At 35.4% G+C, this 14,503-nt stretch overlaps 1 protein-coding gene across 2 annotated transcripts in view; it reads left to right on the forward strand.

Annotated features, from left to right (window-relative positions):
• Positions 1–14,034, forward strand: part of MED13 (mediator complex subunit 13) — a 96,108-nt gene extending 82,074 nt beyond the window's left edge. For both annotated transcript variants that reach the window (XM_059909034.1, XM_059909035.1), the window contains exons 25-30: positions 2,371–2,529; positions 2,647–2,832; positions 4,596–4,744; positions 6,399–6,572; positions 9,228–9,328; positions 9,991–14,034. In XM_059909034.1, coding sequence (XP_059765017.1) covers positions 2,371–2,529; positions 2,647–2,832; positions 4,596–4,744; positions 6,399–6,572; positions 9,228–9,328; positions 9,991–10,123 — 902 coding nt within the window. In that variant the 3' untranslated portion in view covers positions 10,124–14,034. The remainder of the gene's footprint in view (positions 1–2,370; positions 2,530–2,646; positions 2,833–4,595; positions 4,745–6,398; positions 6,573–9,227; positions 9,329–9,990) is intronic.
• Positions 14,035–14,503: the final 469 nt, after the last annotated feature.

Raw genomic sequence — 14,503 nt, forward strand, 5'->3', positions numbered from 1 at the left:
GAACTGCTTTTGCTGCATCCCATAGGTTTTGGATTGTCATTTGTCTCTAGGTATTTTTTGATTTCCTCTTTGATTTCTTCAGTGATCTCTTGGTTATTTAGTAACGTATTGTTTAGCCTCCATGTGTTTGTGTTTTTTACGTTTTTTTCCCCCTGTAATTGATTTCTAATCTCATAGTGTTGTGGTCAGAAAAGATGCTTGATATGATTTCAGTTTTCTTAAATTTACTGAGGCTTGATTTGTGACCCAAGACGTGATCTGTCCTGGAGAATGTTCCGTGCACCCTTGAGGAGAAAGTGTAATCTGCTGTTTTCGGATGGAATGTCCTATAAATATCATTTAAATCTATCTGGTCTATTGTGTCATTTAAAGCTTCTGTTTCCTTATTTATTTTCATTTTGGATGATCTGTCCATTGGTGTAAGTGAGGTATTAAAGTCCCCCACTATTATTGTGTTACTGTCGATTTCCTCTTTTAGAGCTGTTAGCAGTTGCTTTATGTATCGAGGTGCTCCTATGTTGGGTGCATATATATTTATAATTGTTATATCTTCTTCTTGGATTGATCCCTTGATCATTACGTAGTGTCCTTCCTTGTCTCTTGTAACATTCTTTATTTTAAAGTCTATTTTATCTGATATGAGTATTGCTACTCCAGCTTTCTTTTGATTTCCGTTTGCATGGAATATCTTTTTCCAGCCCCTCACTTTCAGTCTGTATGTGTCCCTAGGTCTGAAGTGGGTCTCTTGTAGACAGCATATATATGGGTCTTGTTTTTATATCCATTCAGCAAGCCTGTGTCTTTTGGTTGGAGCATTTAATCCATTCACGTTAAAGGTAATTATCGATATGTATGTTCCTATGACCATTTTCTTAATTGTTTTGGGTTTGTTTTTGTAGGTCCTTTTCTTCCCTTGTGTTTCCCACTTAGAGAAGTTCCTTTAGCATTTGTTGTAGAGCTGGTTTGGTGGTGCTGAATTCTCTTAGCTTTTGCTTGCCTGTAAAGCTTTTGATTTCTCCATTGAATCTGAATGAGATCCTTGCCAGGTAGAGTAATCTTGGTTGTAGGTTCTTCCCTTTCATCACTTTAAGTATATCTTGCCACTCCCTTCTAGCTTGTAGAGTTTCTGCTGAGAAATCAGCTGTTAACCTTATGGGAGTTCCCTGGTATGTTATTTGTCATTTTGCCCTTGCTGCTTTCAATAATTTTTCTTTGCCTTTAATTTTTGCCGGTTTGATTACTGTGTGTCTCGGCGTGTTTCTCCTTGGGTTTATCCTGTGTGGGACTCGCTGTGCTTCCTGGACTTGGGTGGCTATTTCCTTTCCCATGTTAGGGAAGTTTTCGACTATAATGTCTTCAGATGTTTTCTCGGGTCCTTTCTCTCTCTCTTCTCCTTCTGGGACCCCTATAATGCGAATGTTGGTGCATTTAATGTTGTCCCAGAGGTCTCTTAGGATGTCTTCATTTCTTTTCATTCTTTTTTCTTTATTCTGTTCTGCAGCAGTGAATTCCACCATTCTGTCTTCCAGGTCACTTATCCATTCTTCTGCCTCCGTTATTCTGCTATTGATTCCTTCTAGGGCAGTTTTTTCAGTTATTTTATTGTTCTTCTCTGTTTGTTTGTTCTTTAATTCTTCTAGGTCTTTGTTAAACATTTCTTGCATCTTCTTGATCTTTGCCTCCATTCTTTTTCCAAGGTCCTGGATCATCTTCACTATCATTACTCTGAATTCTTTTTCTGGAAGGTTGCCTATCTCCACTTCATTTAGTTGTTTTTCTGGGGTTTTATCTTCTTCCTTCATCTGGTACATAGCCCTCTGCCTTTTCATCTTGTCTGTCTTTCTGTGAATGCAGTTTTTGATCCACAGGCTGCAGGATTGTAGTTCTTCTTGCTTCTGCTGTTTGTAAGCAGTACTTTGCAGGAGAATGGTAAATTTCTGTTTTATGTTAATTCATATCTAGGAATAGGTACTGAATAAAATGCAAAGGTTATAAAAATCTAGTTTTTTGTTTTGTTTTTAAAGAGGAACCACATATGTCCAGTCCACAAATGGCTTAACTCAGATTTAAAAGGACATATTGGAACTTTATATCAGTGTTATTACTACTATTCTTGTCATCTTCCATTTTTTCCCCCTTTCTGCTTAGTGTGCAACTCATCCTATGTTCAGTAGATACTAATTGATACTGATGTACATTAAAGTTGGGATAAAGGATGTTGAATAAAGTCAGCAATAAGAGTTTTTTTGACTTAATGATGAGGAATACATTAATTTTAAATTTAAAACCATTATTAACTTGTTGTTCTATACAGTGTTAACAATGCTGTTACTTTCGATATTATTTTGTTTTTACTGTTGATACCCACAGATTGGAGCTGTTTGCTGAGTCGTCGAAACTTGCAGTCTCTAAGTAAAAGGCTGAAAGACATGTGTAGAATGTGTGGTATATCTGCTGCAGACTCTCCCAGCATTCTCAGTGCTTGCTTGGTAGCAATGGAACCCCAAGGCTCTTTTGTTATTATGCCAGGTTAGCCATCTTTAGTTCATATCAGATTTAATTCTTTATGCACTTAAGTTTCTAAGTATTTTGTAAAATCGATTTTTCATTTATTAAAAGAAAAAATACCTTTCATTTTCTTTCCAGATTCTGTGTCAACTGGTTCTGTATTTGGAAGAAGCACCACTCTAAACATGCAGACGTCTCAGCTTAATACCCCACAGGATACATCATGTACTCATATACTTGTGTTTCCTACTTCTGCTTCTGTGCAAGTAGCTTCAGCTACTTATACCACTGAAAATTTGGACTTAGCTTTCAATCCCAACAATGGTAGGTGGATTGTTCTGTACAGGTTTGCAAATATAAAATAAATGTGGATGATTGTGGCCGATTATAGGCTGGATAATACCTCCCAAAACATCTATGTCCTGTGAATGTTCCTGAAACCTGTGAATGTTACCTTATATGCCCTCCCCCACCCAAAAAAAAGACTTGCAGATCTGATTAAATTAAGGATCCTAAGATGGAGAGATTATCCTGGCTTATGCAGGTGGGCCCAAAATGCAATCTTATAGATCCTTATAAGAGGGAGATAGAGAGAAATTTGACTGTATACAAAAGAGGAGAAGGGCATGTGGTGGAAACAGAGGAAAGCAAAGTCAGAGAGAAATGACTATGCTGCTGACTTTGAAGATGGATCCAGATGCTGGAAAAGACAAGGAAACAGATTTTCCCCTGGAGCCTCAAGGGAGAGCATAGCCCTGCCAGTACCTTCATTTTGGCCTAATGACTAACACTTTGGAAACAGATTTTCCCCTGGAGCCTCAAGGGAGAGCATAGCCCTGCCAGTACCTTCATTTTGGCCTAATGACTAACACTTTGATTTCAACCCAATAAAACTGATTTTGCACTTCTCGCCCCCAGAACTGTAAGAGAATAATGTATGTTGTTTCACGTCGACGAGCTTGTGGTAATTCGTTGAAGTGCAACAGGAAACTAATACAACCGTTCTTCTACCTTATTGATATCAGAACTAGTGCTATGAATTATCCCATAAATGTTTACTTATTTTAAAAGCCAACATGGATCATAAAATATTTGTACAGGTTTATGTATGTGCTGTTGAGTTACCTGTACATGAACTTTGCAGGTCATTTTATATTCTTTTGTATTTTGATTTGCCAGAATAATATAGTAATTTGTAAGTTTTCTAGATGAACCTATTGATTGCATTTTAGTAGAAGAGAAAATAAGTGATATTCCATTGTTGCTCTGAGTGGTTACCTTAGAAAATGGCATATCTCTAAAATCACAAGTATGGGTATTAATTATTCTCCTCTTTTAGTGTGTTGTACAGTAACTTGAATATTTTAATAGTAAAGAATTAAGGAATTAGTCGTGAATAGTCTCATTTTAAATATGTTTTCATTCCCAGCATTTGTATTAGTCTTCTATTGCTATTTGTAACAAATTACCACATGGTTAGTGGCTTAAAACAACACACATTTACTATCTTACAGTTCTGGAAGTCAGAAGTCCAAACTCAGTCTTACTGGGCTATAAAGTCAAGGTGTCTGCAGGGTTGGTTCTTTCTAGAGGCTGTAAGGGAGAATCTGTTTGCTTGCCTTTGCCAGCTTCTAGAGGCCACCTACATCTCTTTCTCATGGCCCCTTTTTCCATCTTCAATGCCAGCAATTTAGAATAGTCACATCTTCACTGACTCTTAATGGTACTGCCTCCCTCTTATTAGGACCCCTCTGATTACATTGGACCCACCTGGATAATCCAGAATAATCTCCCCATCTCAAGATCTTTAGCTTGATCACATCTGCAAAGTTCTTTATGGTAACATATTCACAGATTCCTGGGATTAGGATTTGGACATCTTTGGGGGGGCCATTATTCAGACTACCACATGCTTATTTATGCATAGTTGATTATTTGGCTCCCAGCACAATAGTTGGCACATGGTAGACATTCGGTAAATGTTGATTACATTAACTCATTTTGGTTAAAATCCATTAACTCTCTCCTGTAAATGACCATAGGATATGAAAAATGGAGTATTTAATTTTTTTCTTCCTTCTGTATAGATGGAGCAGATGGAATGGGTATCTTTGATTTGTTAGACACAGGAGATGATCTTGACCCTGATATCATTAATATCCTTCCTGCATCTCCAACGGGATCTCCTGTTCATTCTCCAGGATCTCATTACCCCCATGGAGGTGATGCTGGCAAGGTAACCCTGTTATAAAAGTTCAGTTTATCTAAATGTCATTCATTAACTTAGTAACAGATTATATCAATGAAATAGAACACTGTTTTTCCTTGAAAATTAGCAAGAACATTACAGCAGTACATTCATGTACTTCTACCTTAGAGACATCAGTATGTTGAGTTGTACGTTATTAAGAGAGTCTCTAAGGTTCTGCTTTCTTGGACTTTGTATTTTCTAGACTACTTGGCATTAATCCTTCTTTTATATTAATAGTTTTCCTGCTACTTCACCATAGCAGGATGTAGGATTATATTATCTGAGAATCAGTATATTACTCTAAGAGCTGCCATTCGTATCAGGGCTGTGACAAGGAACATAAAGGAAATAATTTTCTAATAAGAACAGAAAAAACACTGACCCTCGCGTGCCCCCCCCACCCCCTTATTTTTAGCAGCTATGGAAGCAGGCTGTCTTGTCCTATTTGAACTCAAAACTAATTGGACTTCACTTGAATAACATCATTATTTGAATGAAATTATATATAGTGGTTATTTGATTATTGTAATGTACGTAAGTTTAAAATAAAAAGGCATCTTTGTCCAACCTTACCTTGCATCCTTTCCTCCTTTTTCTTTTTTAACTGGAAAGAAATGAGATTACGGGAAAAAAAGAAAAAATATATAAGGAAAAGCACCAATAATCATACCTCTTTACTAAAATCAGTTTTATCTTTTTTTTGGCTGCTCTGTGCAGCTTGCGAGATCTTAGTTCCCAGACCAGGATTGAACCCGCGCCCTCGGCAGTGAAAGTGCGGGGTCCTAATCACTGGACCTCCAGGGAATTCCCAGAAACCATTTTTGCTTTTAGCAAATTACCTTCCTTTCACATGTTGCAGCTTTCAAAAAGTATAAGCTTTTTATAGTTCCCCGACCAGGGATCAAACGCGTGTACCCCTGCAGTGGAAGCATGGAGTCCTAACCACTGGACCGCCAGGGAATTCCCTTAGCAGCTTTTTTATGTTACATTGTTGCTTTACCATAATTTGTTATATCATTCCCCAAACGTTGGACATTTAAGTCTTTTACTTTTTCTGTTTTAGGTAATAATGGCAGTGAGCATTTCCATGTATATCATTTTTCTTCTTTTTATGTTTCCTTAAAATAAATACCAAAGAATGCATTGACTAATCTAAAGGATATGAGCATCACTTAATAGTTGTCTCTTCATGTTGCCATATTTCTTTCCAAAACACTATTGACTGCATTTTATAGGTAGTGCTAGATAAACAAAGCTAAATTTAATCCACCTTTTGGATTGGGGTGTGATGGTGAGGAATTAGTTGAGGGCGTATTAGGAAATAAGTTAGAAAGTTCATTGAATATTTTGTATTCTTCAGTCAGATGCAAAGGTTTATATACACACACACTGAACACGGGCTTGACATAATAATACACTTGTTAAATAGTTGGTATATTCATTTCCTCATGCAACTCTTAAAACTCATTATTTAATGCGAATTATGATACATAGCAATTGACTTTCTAAAATATCCTTCAGTATTTTTTAAATTGAAGTAATAAAATAATGAGACTGATTGCCATAAACCATTCTGTATTTATAGCTAGTGCTAGCTATATCAAATGAACTAACACAGTTTTAATTTTGTCTTTTTAAGGGTCAGGGTACTGATCGGCTACTTTCAACAGAATCTCATGATGAAGTAACTAATATTCTTCAGCAACCATTGGCCCTTGGTTACTTTGTATCAACTGCCAAAGCGGGTCCGTTACCTGACTGGTTCTGGTCAGCATGTCCTCAAGCACAATATCAGTGTCCCCTTTTTCTTAAGGTATTGCTTTTTTTTTTTTTTTTTTTGCCAATTCCTAAGTAATGCTAATCGACGGCTTAAGTCCTAAGAAACAGAAGTGGCTTTTTGAACTCTTGTAGCTTTTACCTGAGGTCTTAAATGCATTGCCATATACGACTCTCTAGACAAGATTACAGAGAGAATTATGAATCTAATTATGAAACAACTGTAATTCTTAAATTCATATTAAGTTTAAACCTTTAAATAACTTTAAATCGAATTTCTGGGACCCTTACTCTTAGTTATTTTCAGCTGCACATATAGACGTTTAGAGCTGGGAGAAACCTTATATTACCCTTAATCTAACGTCTTCATTTTCTCGGTGAGCATATTAAAAGTTCAGGAAAACTCATTTGTCCAATCATAAATTGGTAGTAGACTCAAGATTAAAACCCAGATCTTTTCATGATTATATAGTGTTATTCTTTGAATTATGTCATTCTGCACTCCTATTATGCCTCATTTATTTTGGGAATTAAAGGTTTCATAATCTTTGTAAAAATATTTGATATTTAGATCCATTTACTACCTCCTTAAAAAAGCTTTCTAGCTTTGTGTAAATTGCTTTTAAAACTATTGAGTGGTTTTCAAGTAATGAGATTCTCAGACCCATAGTGACTTATTTTATCAAAACAAATTCATTAGCAAGTGATATAACAAGGTTGAGATAAATCATAAAATGGTAAAACGAGATGTGAAAGCCCTATCTAGAGTTTGTTCCTGCTGCTACTTCTACTATTCCAAAATAACAGATTTAGATCTGATTTCATTTATATAAACCCACCAGAAGTTGACTGATTTAGTCCATAAATCATGCTAACTGAACTACTTGCCAACTGATTTTTATTTGTAGGGTAAAAATTGAATAGTATGCTTTAGTTTTTTAGGGTTATATTTTAGTGGGTACTTTAACCAATAGGCTTGCTGCTGTCTTTTAAGCCTGTTGCTATTAAATCTTGATTCCCTTGGCTCACATACCATTGAGTCAGTGACATTTGTGGTTAAGCAATGAATTTCTGTGGCACATTCATGAAAAATACAAGAGCTGTTGATCTGAATTGACTATTAGTGAGGTAATATAGTTAGAGGGTGTCCGCCAAGGTAATAGTTTTAGCATATGACTTTTCTTCCCCTACCAGTCTATTCTTTGTGCAGTGGTCTATACAGATCTCATTACAAGAACATATTCCCAAGGGGGTTTCTGCATCATAGTAATCCTTGGAGTTTCTACAAAACAAAGGGTTCTTTGGTCCTTTCGGAAGTGCTACGTGTGCTTTCTGCCCCCACCCCCCTTTTGTTGTTAGAATACACATTAAAAGCTCTGAAAAACAGCAGCAAATAACATTGTTTACCTACCATTTCCCAAACTTACTTTAATACACAGGAAAAGTGTTGTGTAACACCTATTAATAGTGTTTCACAGAACATATTTTTAAGAAACACCACTTCACAAAAAGTCCAAGGGACTATCCAGATTCTTTTCTACTCAGTATTTGCAGAGAGGATAGTGTAAAGTGGGCATTCACCCTCAGATACAGTGTAACAAGATTAGGACTTCTGGTCTGGTCTGAATTATCAGGTAAGGCATAACTTACCATAATTTTGTTCACCTTTTGTTTTCATACATCCCATTTTATTTCTATACCATAGGCATATAAAACCATCTGGTATGTTTCTCTTGGCTTGGGAAAAAAATAGGTTGTTACCTAGATGATTAAAAAATCTTTTTATCATTGAAATTAGAGCACTGTTACTAAATTACATTCATTTATTTGTAGTGATCTGCCACATGAGAGACTTTTGCTTATAACTCAAATCAAGAGTTTATGGGCAGTTGAAACATATTTTTGGTTATATTTCTGAATATACAACAAGATTTTATACGTATATTACAATTGTAGAGGAGAGAACACCTAAATAGAAAATAGTACCTCTTACAGTAGTATACAGAATGAGACCTGTCAAGAGTTTCTACAGGGACTTCCCTGGTGGTCCAGTGGTTAGGACTGTGCACTTCCACTGCAGGGGGCTCGGGTTTCATTCATCCCTGGTCGAGGAACTGACATGTGAAAAGAGTACCACATTCCTTTCTTTCACTCTTCATTGCCATACCTAAATGGGTGTGCCAGTTGTTATTAAGCCTCCATTATGAAATTGAGTGGGCAAAAGAATGCATCTGTGCTCACAATTCCACCAGAGGTAGCTCTGCTTAAGATTTATTGCTTTATAAGTAAAATATTTGCATATGCTTACTTCTATTACTTTTTTCAGTGCTAGACCTAGGTTAATTTGCATAGTCTGTGTAACCTAGAGACTGTACTCAGGTTTATCAATTTTGTGCTTTCTTAAACATTTACTTTACACATCTAGGCAGGTTACACTTAGCAAATAATTAGAGATCCTTTTTTCAGGATTATTATGCGGTCTCAAAAACAATAAAGCTGAAAAAGTTTTGAGTTACGCACTTAAAAATTACTTATGTAATGAATTAAAGAAGAAGGTCGAACATGTTTATAGTGGCTCCCATTCATTACATAGATCTAAAATGTATTTCATCAAGGAAGAGACCTTGCGAGAATAAGGTAAAACCAACAGACTTTTTTCCATTTGGCTGACTGATTACCTGTTATTTTTTAGGCCTCTTTGCACCTCCACGTGCCTTCAGTGCAATCTGACGAGCTGCTTCACAGTAAACACTCCCACCCACTTGACTCAAATCAGACTTCAGATGTCCTCAGGTACAGCTCTTTTTACCATTAAGAGTTCTCCATAACAACTTTGCAAGAATACAATGTTGATCCTTATGTATTTTTCTCATTTTGGGCGGTAGTTTACAGTTGTGCACCCTTGGGATTGCTAGATGAATTATATGTGATTCAGAGTGAGTGCTTTTCTTTCTAACACGTGTAATCTACTTTTTTTTTTAAAGTATTTTTGTTTATTTATTCATGGCTGTGTTGGGTCTTCGTTTCTGTGCGAGGGCTTTCTCTAGTTGTGGCAAGCGGGGGCCACTCTTCATCGCGGTGCGCGGGCCTCTCACTATCGCGGCCTCTCTTGTTGCGGAGCACAGGCTCCAGACGCGCAGGCTCAGTAATTGTGGCTCACGGGCCCAGCTGCTCCGTGGCACATGGGATCTTCCCAGACCAGGGCTTGAACCCGTGTGCCCTGCATTGGCAGGCAGATTCTCAACACTTGCGCCACCAGGGAAGCCCTGTAATCTATTTTTGAGAACAATTTTAATGAAAATCAGTTCTCTTTAGTCTCCCCGTGACTCTCTATTTCATACTTTACACTTTTTTCTTTAAATTGACTTTGAATCTTAGATGCCATCATTGGAAATTGCTTCCAGAATTTAAAGCACAAGTAAATACATGACTTATATAGTTTACTTGCTTTTCAGGTTTGTTTTGGAACAGTACAATGCACTCTCCTGGCTAACCTGTGACCCTGCAATCCAGGACAGACGCTCATGTCTCCCAATTCATTTTGTGGTGCTGAATCAGTTATATAACTTTATCATGAATATGCTGTGATCTTCATTTGATGGAACTGTGCAAGAAAAGAACAAGGGAAAAAGATATTTCGCTGCAAGATTAAGTTACAATTATCTTCTCAGTGAAAGTCATTTGTGATGGGGTCTAATTCTTATTACTTCAACAAATATTGTTTTGACTTGGGGGTATGGGCGATAACCCTGTTATTTTTCATTGACTATACTGAACTCTTTAGGATGATGACTGATCGTACAAAGCGTATTATAACATTTTCGTAGCAAAATTAACCTTTTTTTTCCAGTCACAGTATTTGTGAAAAGTAATGAGCCATAGTACCCAGTCATGTTAAATGAATATTAAAAGCATGGAGAAGGAAACATGAGGAACAATGAATTTCAACATATGGCTTCAGAACATCAAGATGTTCTTGTATTGGATTATAGTATCTAGTATTCAAAATGCCTGCATCTCTTATTTATTGTAAGTTTTTAAATGTATAAATTGTCTTATATTTCTTAACCTCTTTTATAAAAATTTTCCTAGAAGGTTTATACTGCCTTCTTGCTTTAAAGCAATTGGTCTAAAATATATGTAATCGTCTTAATTAAAAAGTTGCAGTAGGGTTGCTTTTAGAGTATTATTTTTTTGTAAGGGGGTGGGTGGGACAGTAAATTTGTATTGTCTTGATGTACAGTTTAATGGGGATAGAGGGGGAATAATGTCCATACCATTGTGTGTGGAGGATTTACAGCTAAGCTGTAGTTGCAGAGTACATGTACAGTAATGAAGTTCACTGTGTTTATAAATTGAAAAGGTACCGGGTCTTACAACATTTTATATATCAGTCACACCTTTACAGAATAACATGATGGCAATATACAAGTGATATTGTTAGGTGGTTTAACTTAGAATAAAATGAGAATTCTTCAGTTATATTTTGTACTATGGTTTAGGGCTATGACTAATATTTCAGGCCATTTCCAGTGAAAGAAACTTAGTTTTACAAGAAAAACATTTGCTACTGAATGCTTAAACTAATTTTGGTGTTTAATGTTACATGCTTACATTTTTTGTTGTTGTTTTAACAGTGGCACATCTAGGCATGGGAATATTATTACTTATGAAAATTATCTTCAGGATCTGCTATAAGATTGAAATTTAGCCCAGCTCTAGGCATTTTACAAATTATTTTAAGAGCAGTCACTCTTGATTGACTTCTTTTTTTTTTTTTTTTTTAAATAAAGATTGGGAATGTGTGTGAGAGTATGCATACGTATGGATGTGTGAGTGCAATCAAACTGTGGTGTAAATAGATCCTCAGTGAATTCTGGTATTCAGACTATTCCACTAGTTAAAGAACCATTTTCTAAACTTAACCTGTTTCCTTTTGCCTTTTTATTTATTTAATTTTCTTGGTTTGGAGATGGCAGTCCCAAACACCAGAGTCTGTACTTTCCTGTAACACAGCTCAGATTAAGGCAGGGCATATGCCAAGGAGGTTCTCACCTCCCTAAAGAAGGGACTTGAATTTTAGGGACTTTAATTCACCCCTTCCTTCAATACAGCTTTCCCTCTTCTTGTTTGCACATGCCAAGATAACTGCTTCTATGCAGGCTTTATCCCCTTAAAAAATCCTTTCTACAGTGCTGCTCACAAGAGAGTCCAAGTTAGCCTCCTGCCTGTGTCGCTGACTTGAATTCACAGTCGCCAAGTCTACCTGTCTTTCTTGGAAGCAGTCTAGCTAAATTTTGAATTTGTATGTTCACTAATTCTCTACAAGGACAAAATTGATTGTATTTACAAAACTGTAATTTGGTATGTTTTGTTGTTTTTTGGTTGGCTTTTGTTTGTTTGTTTTTTTAACTGAAACTTGTTTTGTAAATACTATATGCTTAGCTTAAATATCACTTTCTTATGAACAATATAATTTCTTCAAATTATGTATATTGAAACATTAGCAAGTCTTGTTTTTCCTATAGAAAAAAACAATTGGTGACAGAGGTTTTTGATCATTTCTTCAAAATTATAATGCAATCCCAATGGTCAGCATATTTTGAAGTTAAAATTTAAAGATCACATCTCTGCATTTGTTCTTAAATTATGCTAACACACTACAGATTATGTTGGCATGTTTTTTTCTGTACTTTAAAAAAAAACTTGTCTGAGATTTGAGGGGAAAGATGCTTATTTGGAATTTCTATTAAAACAGTATCCTTTTTTATATATTTTATTAACTCAATAGTGACTCTTACAATAAAAGCTGTATTCTCAATTGTTTAAATCACTAGCCTATAGTAACCACACCTCAGTTTGAAAACAGATTTTTAAAAAATTACTCCCTGATAGTTTCTTTTATATGGAGCCATAAGGAAGGAATCCATTATACAATTCCTTTTTATCTGGGAATCAGGGAATAGTTCCCAAATACACAGGATTTACTGATAAGATTTTTTTTCTGCCCTTCATATATAAATTCACACTCAAATAGAAAATTATTAAATAGCCATTAGAAAAGGTCAGGAGATTTGTTTCAGGAAAAAAAAATAAATTAAGCCTTTCATGCAGGATGATGGATCTGACTACTGATGTACTGTCACAGACAAGTATGGGTAGTTTTGTTTTGTTTAAATAGGTAAGCAAAGTAATATACTTTATACCAGTTGATCACCAACACCTTGACTTCTTTGTTACAGTGCTAATGTCTGTTTTTTGTGCAGTTATCCATTACAAAGCAGGGTGGGAGTTGAATATTTTGGCATTTTAAAAGATTAGTTATATAATGTCTGCTTCCAGCCAGTGAGAAACATCTAGCCATACCTTTCTTATGCAAGCCATTCAGTTATCAGGACTGTGAATTAACACTGTATGAATAAATTTCTGTACACCTTATTGTTTGGCCAGAAGGCCACCAAGTGTACTTACATGTAATCCTTAAATTTTAAAGTAGCTGTAATTTTTAAATCTTTCTAACTTTTCTTAAACCACTAAAATTAAGCTCTTACTACTTAGTCAACTATCCTCAGCTGTATTCGTACTCAACTGTCAGTATGGCACAGATTACTGTATTAAAATATTCTCCTTTCGTCTTCATATTTACCTTCTGAGGTAATTTTTTAACTTAATGTGTTACTACAAAGATTTGCAGATCTTTAATCAAGCACTATGTTAATACTGTAATATCAAAGTACTATGTTGCATTATTTAAAATGTTCAAATTGAATACATTAAAAGGAAGTTTTTAAATGCTGTTGCATCATATAATTTGCTATTCATCCACTATGGCATCGCATATCAGTCTATTAATACATTTAATGTTGCATGAGTGATGTTTTGGTCTGGGTTTCCTCTTAAGAGTTTAGTTTGTCTAAATTAAGGAAAAATGTTTTTGACGTACATTTTTTTTTGGTTTCCCCTCACCCCTCAAAAAAATCTGCTAGAAATCTTAACCTTTCGATTTTTCTTGGTGTTTTAATGGGCCCAGAACTGTGTTTAAATTTTTATATATATGTTTTCTTTTTTGTGGAGTATTAATTTAAAAACTGGATTTGGGACCTAAAATACTCCTCAGGTTGATGTATTCATGAAGTTTTAAAATAGCTTTAGTTTTCAAAGTAAACTGGATTTGTGGACCTTAAAGTTACTGAGTTTAAACTACAAATTGTAATTTACTGGACGTGTCAGCATCAACTCTCTCAAAATAGCTTGGTCACTTTATGAAGGGGCGTTTTAAAGTTGTTGTTTAGCAGTGAGATTTAATATGGTCCAATTGCTTTTTTTTTTTTTTTTCTTTAACGCGACAAAAAAAGAAGAAGGAACAAACACTATTGCTGCCGAATGCCATAACACTGAGTTGTACAAATTGTGATTGAGGAAATGAAAAGGTTTATACTTTTTAAAAAAAACAAAAACAAAAAAAAACTTCAAATGGAATAAATTATTCATGAAGCCTTCATTGTGGTGTCTCATTCTGTTGAAAATATTTCTGTCTTAAATTTGTGTAAAAAGTAGTAGTATTTTTATGTCACTTATAAATGAAAAGGGGCAACCTAAAAACTGATGGAGTTTCAACTTCTTTGTCTGAAGTATTTTATTTTTTTAAAGATTTTAATCATACCTCGGTGTATAATATACAGGAAAATTGTATATGTACCTACGTATTAATTCCTTTTAGGCTGATCGATTTGATACCAGTTTTCTATTCTAAACAAGTTACCTTCAAATATTTAAAGCTTAGTTCTGTCTTATTTTTTTAAATCACACAGATGTTTTTGAAACATAAGAAAAGTGGAGGTTTTTTCTTTGGCTGTGCCTCACGGCTTGGGGGATCTTAGTTCCCGGACCAGGGATTGAACCTGGGCTTTTGGCAGTGAAAGCACGGAGTCCTAACCACTGGACTGCCAGGGAACTCCCAGAAAAGTG

This window comes from Balaenoptera ricei, chromosome 20, assembly GCF_028023285.1.
Source record: "Balaenoptera ricei isolate mBalRic1 chromosome 20, mBalRic1.hap2, whole genome shotgun sequence".
In the NCBI taxonomy this organism is placed as follows: Eukaryota; Metazoa; Chordata; class Mammalia; order Artiodactyla; family Balaenopteridae; genus Balaenoptera; species Balaenoptera ricei.